Below are 12,397 nucleotides of genomic sequence, written 5' to 3'. Positions count from 1 at the left end.
CTGAGGTCCAAGTATAGTGAGGATTGAATAGAAGACCACCTGCATAATGGTTTCTTTAAGAGATAACATTTTCCATGAAAGAGCTAGGAGAAACTCTTACAGAGCAAAATAGTGGAACTGCATGCCAGCCTTGACCTTGAATCCTGGTGGAGCACAAGAAAAAGTAAGAAAGTCTTCCTTGGGAATTCCTAACCAGAAGTTACCCTATCCTGGTTTGGAATTCAGATTCACTCTTTCTACCATTTTGGTGGAAGAGTAAAAGGCCAATAATAGGTAAAACATTCTTGAAAAAGAATCAGTTGGGGAGGTTTGCTTTACTAGCTATCAAGATATTTTATTAAACCATTCTATGTAGGATAGTGTAGTCTTGGCAGTGCAACAGACAAATAGATGAATCAGTAGAATGCAGACCAGAAATCAGCATATTCATATGTGTAAAACTGATCTAGACAGAATCAACGTTGAAGATCAATAGCGAAAGGATTTAGTAAGATAATGTCAAGACAATTGAATGTCCATTGAGGGAAAAACATGATAATAGATTCCTACCTCGCACCATACATAAAAATCAATTAGCATTGGGTCAAAACTTTAAAGGCAAAGAGAACAGTTTAAAATTTTTGAAGACAATACAGGAGGCTATCTTGATGAGCTTGGAATAGAGGAATATTTCTTAAAACTCAAACGGTGCAAATCATAAAGGAATTTGATACATTTGACTACATTAAAACTAAATCTTTAGGCTTTTTTTTTATCAAAAATATCATGAAGAGTATGATTATACAAGCCATAAGTTGGAAAAAATTACTTGCAACACATATTACCAAAAGTTATTAGTATACAGAATATATAAAGCTTCCTAAATTTAATGATAAAAAGACAATTCAATAAGAAATGAGCAAAAGGTAAATACACAAATTAACATATCACTGAAGAGGAAACATGATTAACCAATAAATATTAAAAATGCACAGGCTAGGGCTTCCCTGGTGGCGCAGTGGTTGAGGGTCCGCCTGCCGATGCAGGGGACGCGGGTTTGTGCCCCGGTCTGGGGGGATCCCACATGCCGCGGAGCGGCTGGGCCCCGTGAGCCATGGCTGCTGAGCCTGTGCTCCACAACGGGAGAGGCCACGGCAGTGAGAGGCCCGCGTACCAAAAAAAAAAAAAAAATGCACAGGCTTATTAGTAATAATAATAAAAAAGAAAATGTATATCACAATAAGGCAATGCCATTTCAAACTTACCCAAATGGCAAATATGAAAAAGTCTGACAATGCCAAGTGTGTTTTTTTGTGTGTGTGCAGGAATAGGCATTTGATGATAAGATTAAGCTCGATTTCAGATTTGCTACTTATCAATGGTGTGATCTCTGACAAGTCATTCAAACTGTAGCTTAAGTTTTCTCACCTAAAAAATGCAGAATATAATTTCTTTGCAGAGTTGTGAGGAGCAAAGATGATGCAAGACAAGCATCTGACATAAAGTTTGGCAAAGAGCAGGAGGTCATAGATGATAGCTGCTAAAATGGAGATAAATTGGGGTAGTAGTTGAGTAGTATAATGTTTATACCAAAGGTTCACTCAATAGAATTAATTCAGAGTGAATGTATTAGGATTTTAAACCTCATTCTTCAAAGCTTGTAACAACAATAGCAACAGCAATAATTAATTGAGGACTTATTATGTGCCAGGCACTGAGTTTAGTGTTTTATATTCATTATTTTATTTAATCCTTATGCTTACTTTGTAAGGTAGTATTATTATCTTCATTTTATGGTTGAGGAAATTGAAACTCAAAGAGCTTACTTAATTAACTTGCCCGAGGTCACACATAGCCAGTCATTTGTAGCCCTGGGAGTAGAACACAGTTCTCTCTGCCTTGACTGTAATTCTCTAGTGTAGGTGATTCCTCCTTAGCAGACAGATACAAAATCAGAACTTTTGACTTATAAGCAGTTTTCACAATTAGTGGCATCAAAATTAATTTATGTGCAAAATAGTGTGATGGACCAATGCGGCTATTAAAAAGAAGGGTGAAGAATTTCAGTTTCTGGCAGTGTTAGTATTTCCAGCCTAAATCTTTTGTCAAGGTATTGCTATTTTTGACAGAACTGAGGAAAGGAAAAAAGGGAGAATTGGCATAAAAACCAGGTGACTGAACACTTCTCTTTCTCTGTGTGATTTAAAGTTCCACCTGCCAACCCCAGAGACCTCCACATTGTGACTCCCTTAAAGAATAACTGGAACGTCACTCAGACTGAAACAGGATGCTAACATTCATAATATATTCATACACAAAATTTTTTTAAAGTCACAGTCTTGCCTCTTTTAACTCCTTAAAGCAGCGAGAATCTTGTCCTTCAACCCCTATGTTAACAGTGGTCTTTCCAAAAACACAGATGTGCTGACTCAGAGTGAGATGGGATCAAATAGACGAGGTGCAAGCTCGTCTTTCGTAGTGCAGTACTTCAGCTACAGGACTGCTCAACAAATTCTGGTTTCAGTGTTGAGAAACTCATTGTCTCTTGAGGTAGCTTCAGCTATCTTCAAAGAGCTCTAATTGTTAACAACAGAAACAATGATAATAGCTCATTCTTTATTGAGAGTTTATGATGTGCCAAGTACTGTGCTAAGTGCACAATATAAATTGTCTCATTTATCCTCATAATAACCTCTGTGACACAGATGCTATTATTATCTCCAAGTTACAGATTAAAAACATGGAGCTTTTGATCCGTTTATCATAATTTTAACATTTACAGACTAGACTCTGATTCACTTGGCAACACTTAGATATTAGAAGACAGCACAGAACTCTGAGTTAAACTGTAGCTCCTTTGGATTAAACTTTTGAATGTTTAATTGATTTTCTACATTCTGTTATTGTAGAAAATATGGAATCAGATGGATGTCTGATTGAAGGGAAGAAGGGAGGGAAGAGATCTTTATTTCTTCATATTTTAAACGTGACACTCTAAGGCTTTTCTGCATTCTCTCTTACATTATCTTCATTGCTCCACCCACTTTTTAAAAGAGGCAAGGTTGGATCTATAGCAAAAAAGAGAAATCTTTCTCTGTACTCTGCTACATGTTTTCTAGACCAATATTTGCAGACAGTGCGCACAGTCCGAGAATTGTGCATTTCTAAATTATTTTAGAAATGTTTAAAGGTAATGCAAATGCATAGCATACCATTCAAAAGAGAAAAGGGACAAAAATACCATGATAAACATCAGCAAGATGGAGAATTCACAAATTCAATCAATGTTCATTTTTCTCTGATGGATTTTCAGATGTTGTTGTTAACAGCCTGATGTAAAATCTTTTTCTGTATTTATGTAAGATTATGTGTCCTTGCAGTAATTTACTTATAATTTGGATCATGTCCAAAGCTTTTCTTAAGGCAACAGAATTACTTTTTAATCCACCTGATGTCATTATAGCCTTACATTTAGCATTTTTATTGTAGAATTAGACATTTATAAATCTGCAATGTTAAATCCTTAATACCTAATAGATGGCTAGAAACTTGAAGCTGTAGTATATTTTAGTGTTCACTTTTTTCCTTGAAATCACAAACACTACACCTTACACATATAAAAATTGGGTGTGCTGTAGTCTTATATTTAACCTAAGTCATGTGAAATGACTAAATATCTCTTTATTAATGTCAGCTTTAGAAATACATAAGGAAGCGACATTTTCACAGTGCTTAGGGTTCATGCAGCTTTGTCATGTGTAGGGAAAAGGAAAGTCGATTTAGTGGTGGAATGATCATGGCCTAACTGTATGTTACATATGACTGACTAATGTCAGACCACACTAAAGCTGTTCTCGCAGTGGTGAACTGCCTCCAGTAAAAAGAAAGAAAGCCCTTCAGGCAGATGGCCAATTTAAGAATAAAAATTAGCCTATAGTCTTCATTTATTTGTGGGCATAAATGAGAACTTACTTAAACCAAAAACCCTGTGATATATTTTTAGCCTCTTGCATGGTGAATGAATGGATTTTACACTTCCAATTGAATCAGAACTGTTAAAATAAGCTCCCAACACTACTATCATCTCTTCAGAATCACTTGTCTTGAGTCTGCCTGTCAGTATATTCTCCTCTCTTGCAAGATACCTAATAATCTCATTTAAAATCATAGAGTTCCATGACACCAAAAAAGCTGACACAGTTTCTTCCTTGTTGCTACTGTACTACTTACCCCTGAGTGACTGCTTATCTACAGCAACACCACTGCTTTATGTTACCAGATTTCTGAACAAACACTTCAGTTTATTTTGGGGTCACCCTTTTCTTTTGACAGATTGTGATTTATATATGCATTGTTTTTAATTTCCAGTAGGACCAACTTACCTAAGAAAACAACAACAAAATCAAATCCCCAAATCCCCTGCTGGGTCTCAGGAAGCTTACCTACTCCCACCTCTACTAACCTCTACTGTTGGGCTTGTCAGTGAGGGTAGCTATGAATTCATGCATCTTGAAATACCATGTTTTGATTTGGCTTGACAGTAACATACTACCTGGCAAAGAAACATCCCTAGAACATCCTGATACCCATGCAGAGCCCAGACCTTAAGTGTTTAAACTAATTCTCATTCAAACATTGATACTCTAATGTGTCACACCTTAGCCATAGCTGACAATTCATTTCTAAAAAAATCTGTGTTTTAAGGAATTTATTGTTTGAGATTTTCATTGTACATTCATCTATAGAGCAGATTTCTTGAAAATTCAGATACTCTAATTTGTCTAATTTATCAAAAATAAGATAAAGCAGAAACAAATGTAACTACTAATTAGTTAAAACAATGGCAATTACCAAGGAAAGTCAAAGTCTTAATGAATGAGATGCTTGGACAATGGCTTATTAATGACCAGAAGCAAGGGGATACTCACAAAGAAGGGACTTTTATTTTTTTCAGAAAAGGTAAGCATCATGAAACAAGAAAAAAGGCAAGTGCAGAGAAGGAGGATGGGAATAGCAGGTAGCCAAAATGATAAAATAGGAGTGAACTGAAAGGCACTGTCAGAGGTCAAGAGTGAGAGAGGCAAAGCTGAGAAATAGCTATGAGGGAGAAAATTCTTAGTGTATTAACAAGCAGACAGATGCAACTTGGTGGCATCTCACCAATTTGTTTTTTGTTTGTTTGTTTGTTTTGGGTTTTTTTTGCGGTACGCGGGCCTCTCACTGTTGTGGCCTCTCCCGTTGCGGAGCACAGGCTCCGGACCGCAGGCTCAGCGGCCATGGCTCATGGGCCCAGCCGCTCCGCGGCATATGGGATCCTCCCGGACCGGGACACGAACCCGCGTTCCCTGCATCGGCAGGCGGACTGTCAATCACTGCGCCACCAGGGAAGCCCACCAATTTGTTTTTTTAATCCTGAAAAGCACATGTAATATACAAGAGCTCCGAAATCCAGTGTGTCATTCAGTGCAGTACTTTAAGCAGGGCAAAGATTAAAAACATTTTATACTACATATTGTATTATTTACTCTATTTCTCACAATATTACATACATTACACGGCACTAAATAATATTATTTCAAAATATAGAGCAGACCAGTTTTGTTGTAGATAGTAAACTAAAGCTGTTGAACTCTGTAAGGTAACATCTTTTTCTAACAGTGGACTGCTGTTTTTAGACTAAAATCTTCCCCCAACTGCCCTTGCACAAACTTTGATGCGGGAAGGAATCCTCATGCTGGTAGGAGGAAGCTCAGCTTTTACTGTTGAGGAATTAAACTCCGGTATCCCTTTAGAGCTGGAGAGAGGACTTGACTTCCTGGCTTCAAATCTGATGATGTGGCCCACAGCCTTCTGTGGGCTCGCGATCAATTCATCAGATGATGAGTTTGTCAAATGACCAATTTGTTAAATTTATAAATATGCTTATCTACTAAGACAGCTTATTTTAACTCTTTAAAAAATTTGTATTAATCCTACTGATGGATTCGAAGGAGCCAGGAGGGCTCCAGGGTTCTGCAGCCTATGGTTTCTCTCTGTTCTTCAGTCTCCCCTCTGTGGGATCCACAGCCCAGATTGTGCTGTGTTGCTCACTGTTCATTTTACCTATCTTGGCTTTTTCTAGTTTCAGGAGATAAAGTAGAATGCTATTAAAATCTCCTCATTAGGGCTTCCCTGGTGGCGCAGTGGTTGAGAGTCCGCCTGCTGAGGCAGGGGACATGGGTTCGTGCCCCGGTCCGGGAGGATCCCATGTGCCGCGGAGCGGCTGGGCCCGTGAGCCATGGCCGCTGGGCCTGCGCTTCCGGAGCCTGTGCTCCGCAGCGGGGGAGGCCGCAGCAGTGAGAGGCCCGCGTACCGCAAAAAAAAAAAAAAAAAAAAATCTCCTCATTAAATACAAGTTGTTGTAAATTCTATAAACAGTTAAAAATACATTTGATCACACAGGCAAATTTGCTCACTCTCCAAAAATTGGGGAATGGATCTTAAAAATGATGAAATGTTAAAAACAAAAAAAATGGCTTTTAAAATATGAGAAAGAAATTAGTATAAATTGTTAAACTTCCAAATTAAAATTTTGGTTATGTTAATAAGAAGAAAATAGTCATAGAATATTCAAGAACAGTATAGTAATAATCATACACACAAGAAGAACATATTTATGAGAATAAATCATTCTATAACCATAGCTTTTAAAAACTGAAAATTTTCAAAAATTAACAAGATTTGCTGAATATATTCATGAGGAATATGTACATAAGAAAATGTATTCATATTAATTTGTCAGTAAGATTATTTCTTAAAATAAGATTCTAGTAAACTTGAAATTTGGTGAATTCTGCAAATTGGTCACCTGGCCAATTGATTCTTCAGAGGATTACATTTTTCTGAATGGGACTACTTCAGCTTTCTTATGATGACACCGTGTTTGAAAAACTTGAAGTAATTGCCAACATTTAAAAGTCAAGAAATTTCTTGGAAAGCTCTGAATTATTATACTATTTCTTGAAAAATCTACAACACTGAACCTATATTTCTATACAGTAGCATTAGCTGGACTTGAATAAGGCTACTCCCTTCAGAAGGGCCAGTGGTAGGGTGACCATATGGCCAGTGTGCTAATGATAGTCCTGGTTTATGCCTGTTTTCCTAGTATAATTCTTAAATGCACCCACTTTCACTCTCAACAGTGTTCAGTCTGAGAGAGAAATTGTACAGTCACTGTAGTTAGTGAGCTCCAGTCTTCTGTAGTTCATACGACACCCTTTTATCTTATAATTCACATACCATATGCGTGGGCTTTGTAAGCATTTGAATGTGTTATTCCTGCTCTAGTGTCTCCTGGTCTAGTTCACGTATGTAGAAACACAGAGCTAATTCTTCCTTAGTGATGGATGAAGAGGCTTTGTTGTGTTTTCTCACTTAGTGTTACTTTCTGTTTGCTTCCTCTTACACAGGGTGGTCTTAAATAAAGATTTGGTGCAGGGTCATCTGTTCTGTGCCTCGTGAATCTTCACTGTAGGAGGCATGACCCTATCACATGACTTTACTACTATGTGCACACTCTTACATTTATTTTTCAACCAGGGTTGTACCAAGAAATTCATGTAATATCTCCTTACTGATGCAGCTAAATGGTTAGTAATCACAAACTCAGAGGCTAGCTAGCTTAATTTGTAAACCCCAAACTTGGTTTGTGCCAAGGCCTGTGCTAGTCAGTGAGCATGCAGAGATGAAAGACATGGTGCTGTTTGTATTATCAAGTTATTAGTTCCTTCATAAGGTAGTCTTGGCTTTTGTTTGTATGCCTTTTTACATCTCTGCATATTGTTTCTTGGTTTATCATCTTTCTTATGAAAGTAGGCCAGGTGTGTGTGTGTGTGTGTGTGTGTGTGTGTGTGTGTGTGTGTGTGTGTGTGTGTTGGAGGAGGGACAGATTTGAGCAAGAACATTTTATTTCAACACATACACTTTTATAGGCACGGAAACAGAGCAATGTTAAAGAGCTAGGCTACTGGCTATTTCAGGGAAGGCCTATTTCAGGTAAGGCCTCACAGGCCTCACAGGGGGTTACAGTAATCTCAATTGAGATTTATGGTATGAAAATGTGATTTCATCAATTTAACTGGTGCTAGGTGTCTTCTCAAGGGTGACCAGCATCCCTGCAGAGCCTATATCAAAATAAAATATCCTTATTTTTATTTAGCTTCCTACCATTTATATATTCGGGCTCTTTCTTCTGGTATGATGTTTCTGAAAAGATATTGACCAATAAAATAAAAGGACCCGCCCATTGTCATGATACCTGTCGTAATCAGTCAACATGCCCATTGATTTATACCCTCTATTCAATCCCATTTCCTATAACCTCTCTGGCTGAGAATCTGGGATTTTGTGAAGCTGTCCTGGAAATGTTTTCTGGACTGTTCTCTACGAATTCCTTCCTGGGTAGAGCTGGTTAGGATGAGAAAATTTTAGATAACCCAGCTTCCAGGGACTGGTTGTAAATGCACTGTCTTGGACCAGATGGAAGATGATCTACTTCACTGGGAATCATGGTTTTAAGACTTCCTAAGTTACATGGTAATGGCATTCTTTGGTGGGTGCTTCTCAATCTCAGAAACACGACTGATTGGCTTCTCAGAGGCAATAACCTTGATATGTGGGCTTTTTCAATTAGTTTTAATATAATGTGCTTATAAGAGACCTGAACCAAACTATCTAAGTATCCAAGCAGTTGATTGATAAATATGAACGCTTAATACATTGATTTGTGTTTAGTGTTTTACACTAGAAATCAAATAGCTAAGAGAAACTAAGATATTCGTGTTCATGGTTCATAGTATTCTTTCCCTTGAGGGGAAAAGAGGATGACTAATACTCTGTATTAAGGATTATAATTGCCAAGGAAACCAAGATGGAAAACACTTGTATCTGCTTCTCTGTTGGAAAGTCCACACCAGTATAGCCAACAATTATCAGGAATTTTCTCAAGGATCATTGTCAAGTTAGTCATCAAATGATATTACACAGATACACATTGCACTTCAGGGATATACATGTCAAGGTAAATGGATATTTAGTGCCAATATTACATGGTAAGTACTGACAAATTCCTAATTTTCAAGTTCTCATTGTTTATTCATTTGTTTTAGGAACCATAAAGAATTTTTATCACCACTTTAACTCAAGCAGTTAGGCTGATACAATTAAGTTATAGTCAATGATCTACTGGTATCTGGCTCTCCCCCAGACTCCAAAATCCTGGGTTTGTAGCATTTGCCAATGTTCATAGTGTAAATTCTCCCAGCAATGCTAATTTCTCCTACAGTTAACAACTGGCTCTCCCGATATTCCTGAATATTGAACAGTGGGCTCTCTAGAGTCTGTACAAGCCAACCCAGCACACTACTAGCAGTTTTAACTAGTTACAGTCTAGTTCTGAAGTTGCATCTAGCTTTCTCCTGTTATCTCTTGATTAGAGTCAGAAGACACATTAGTGAACCACCTCTTAAAGAAAACTATTTTACAGATAACTGTATCTGTTTATGCTGAGCTTATTAGCTTCATTTGTAGCTAGTGACCTTTACAAAGCGTGGGACAGAAGGAAGCTTACTATCATCGCTTAAATTCCCTCTCATTTGCATAGTGTATGTGGGAAGAGAATAAGCCACAGGGACAACTCAGTAGACGAAAAGTAGGACTAAAAAAAAAAAAAAAAAGTAGGAAGAAGTCGTATGTGGGTAATGTAAGATAAAACATTCAGGAAAAGAGTATAAGGAAAAATAGAATGTAAAAACGAGATTGATAGAGACCTATTTTAATTTTTAAAAGTGGACACTGACATACAGGTAAATAGATATTGTGGCATATTGGTTGTTTGACTGCAAAGTGAGAGTAGTTGAGATTAATTCTGCCTTCCGTATCCATCGTTTAATTGAGTTCAAGCAATTCCTAAGACCAACTTATAAAATGGAATTCATGTCAAACTCACGGTATCAATTTTATGGAATCATTCTGTTATCTATTTAAATTTCTTAAACTTCATTTTCCAAGCAAATGTTATTTGCAAATGTTCTAGAGATAGTAGCCACCAGCAACCTAGGCTCCCCATTCCTATTACTGTGGCTTTCTCCCTAGGAGTTATGGTTGGAATATGTATAGAAATCGCTCACACTTTCTTGATAAATTCCTGGGGTGGTAAAGTGGATGGGTAAGAAACAATAGGTACCTATACATTGAGAGATGAAGAAAATTCTTTGAGAGAATTTATCAAAGAGAAGGGGAGTCTGATATGATGATCTTGACTCAGGAATAAAAAGCGTTGGTTGTCACAGGTGCAAAGGAATTCTGAGTGTAGCATTGAGGCTGTTGCACAAATCTTGCAATTCTTTGCCGTAAGTCTAGGTTCTGGGGAGGAGAATATCAGGAGCTTCTTCACCAGGTTTTTATGAAACATATTGTGGGTCCAAGAGACAACAGTTTAGGACACCTCTAACAACCTTTGGTGTTATAACTGATGCCGTCTTCTCTAGAAATGGGCAGCTGGTATCCTTTTCATGTGGGTTGGATTTTATTTCCAGAACTCAAGAAAGAGATAGCCACAAAATTGTGTCCTTACAACCAGGATCAGGAATGTACTTGAGAGCAAGAGGTCAAGTTCATTTCTAATCTTCCCTGGAAGTTTTCCCATCATTATCAGTGACCTCATGGCTGGAAAGTTTGAATTTTACTAAGAGCTATGAACACAGAGTGGCTTTAATTAAAGAAAAAGATAGTCAATAATTGTTGGTTTGACGTTTATAAGACAATAATTCTGGTAAAATCATATTCCATGTGAGAACTGGAAAGTTCTGTTATGCTATTACCAGAAGCTGAGAATAAAATTAGTTTAACTCGAAATAAGTCTTCACAAAAGTTGTAACAAACATACCGGGCAGCTTCTGAATATCTCTCCAGACATCTAAACACTGTTGCCTGACGAAGATGATTTCGGAAATAGGCTGGGTTTAAAACAATGCTCCTGAAAAGATAAAAGAAATGCAAATGTTATTAAGCTTTTAAAAGTCAATTACCAGAAGTGTATAGGAATGAAATAACATTCATTCAATTTTACATACTATATATGTTAAAAGATACTAGTAAATGGATCATTTTTCTTCCTGTAATTGTCAGTTAAGGCAAATAAACAAGCATTATTGAAAAATTAAGTTTGCATGATAAAAGCAATTATATTTATAACACAGGCTAACTTTTATAGATATAACAATGGCAACAAGTTTGAATCCACTTATATTACATATAAGACATGGTGTTATTTTGTTTGTTATATATTAATAAATCAGGCAAAGATCACAGGTAGACATATTTATGGTATGTCTACCTATAATGAAGGGGGAGATTGTTAGCTGCTGAATTTCAGTTAAAAGAAAGGAACTGGAATTTGGATGACATGTTTGCTTGCACTCCACATGGGGTTCTGTGTCTTCCCCCAGCTGGACAATGTAGTGGAATGGAAGGAGCCCTGTACCATTGGCTAAGGAATCTGGTCCTGAACTTGCCCCTTTTGGTAAGACCCTTGTTCACTTTGGGTTTCCATTTTCTTTTATTGAAATTACAAGGCTTGACTTTTGGATAAGATTATCTATCCTTGCTTGCTGATTTTTTCATTATCTCAGAGTTCTGCAGTCTCAGTTCCAGCTCAGATGAGATGATGATCACTCCATAGCTGCCCTCTTCCTCCAGAGATAAACTGGCAGCCATTCCTCTTCCTTGCTTCACTGAGAACCCGGCACTGTTCAAGGCATTTGATATAATGAGGTGAACTAGACAGATATAGACCATGATTCATCCCCGAATGAGGAGACAGCCATTTGTTAAATTTTAAGGTGTAGCTTATATCATAATAGAGTGTTGTGTTATTGATGTAAGATACAAATGTTACAGAACCAACACAGGATTATTAAGCAATCTTTTTGTGAGCCTGTTTTTACAAGTTGCTGAGAATCACTTGGAATTAGTTCATTATGGAAGTAAGTGGTTCTTAATCTTTTCTGGGGAGGTTCACAGAGCTTTTTGAGAATTGGATGAAAGCTATACATCTCTGTCCAGAAAAATGCACATAAACATGGTTGCCCAAATTTAGGTAATTCATGTGACCCCTTAAGGCTATTCATGAACTCCAGACTAAAAAAAATCCAGACAAGAATAATTCCATTCCCAGAAACATTGCTTATAGAAAGAATAAAGTAAAAAAAGAAGCATCTATCTGACGTACATAGAATCATAGAATTATATGACGATGAGATGGATTGACTGAATAATTCAGCTCACTTTAAACACAAGTGAACAGAATCCAGAGAGGCTAAGGGACCTCTCTAAAATCATAAAGTAGTTAGTTGCAACGCTGCTTCAAGTTTATTAT

The 12,397-nt window shown here is 37.2% G+C and overlaps 1 protein-coding gene across 1 annotated transcript in view; it reads right to left on the bottom strand.

Annotated features, from left to right (window-relative positions):
- Nucleotides 1-12,397, bottom strand: part of SPATA16 (spermatogenesis associated 16) — a 226,556-nt gene that overhangs the window by 117,215 nt on the left and 96,944 nt on the right. The window contains exon 3 of the mRNA XM_027111622.1: nucleotides 10,907-10,996. Coding sequence (XP_026967423.1) covers nucleotides 10,907-10,996 — 90 coding nt within the window. The remainder of the gene's footprint in view (nucleotides 1-10,906; nucleotides 10,997-12,397) is intronic.

Source organism: Aethalodelphis obliquidens, unplaced genomic scaffold (assembly GCF_003676395.1).
Source record: "Aethalodelphis obliquidens isolate GAN/ISIS:26980383/991018 unplaced genomic scaffold, ASM367639v1 scaffold1, whole genome shotgun sequence".
NCBI classification, from domain to species: Eukaryota; Metazoa; Chordata; class Mammalia; order Artiodactyla; family Delphinidae; genus Aethalodelphis; species Aethalodelphis obliquidens.
The sequence above is the reverse complement of the archived record's forward strand: the minus strand, read 5'-3'. Positions and strand labels throughout refer to the sequence as shown.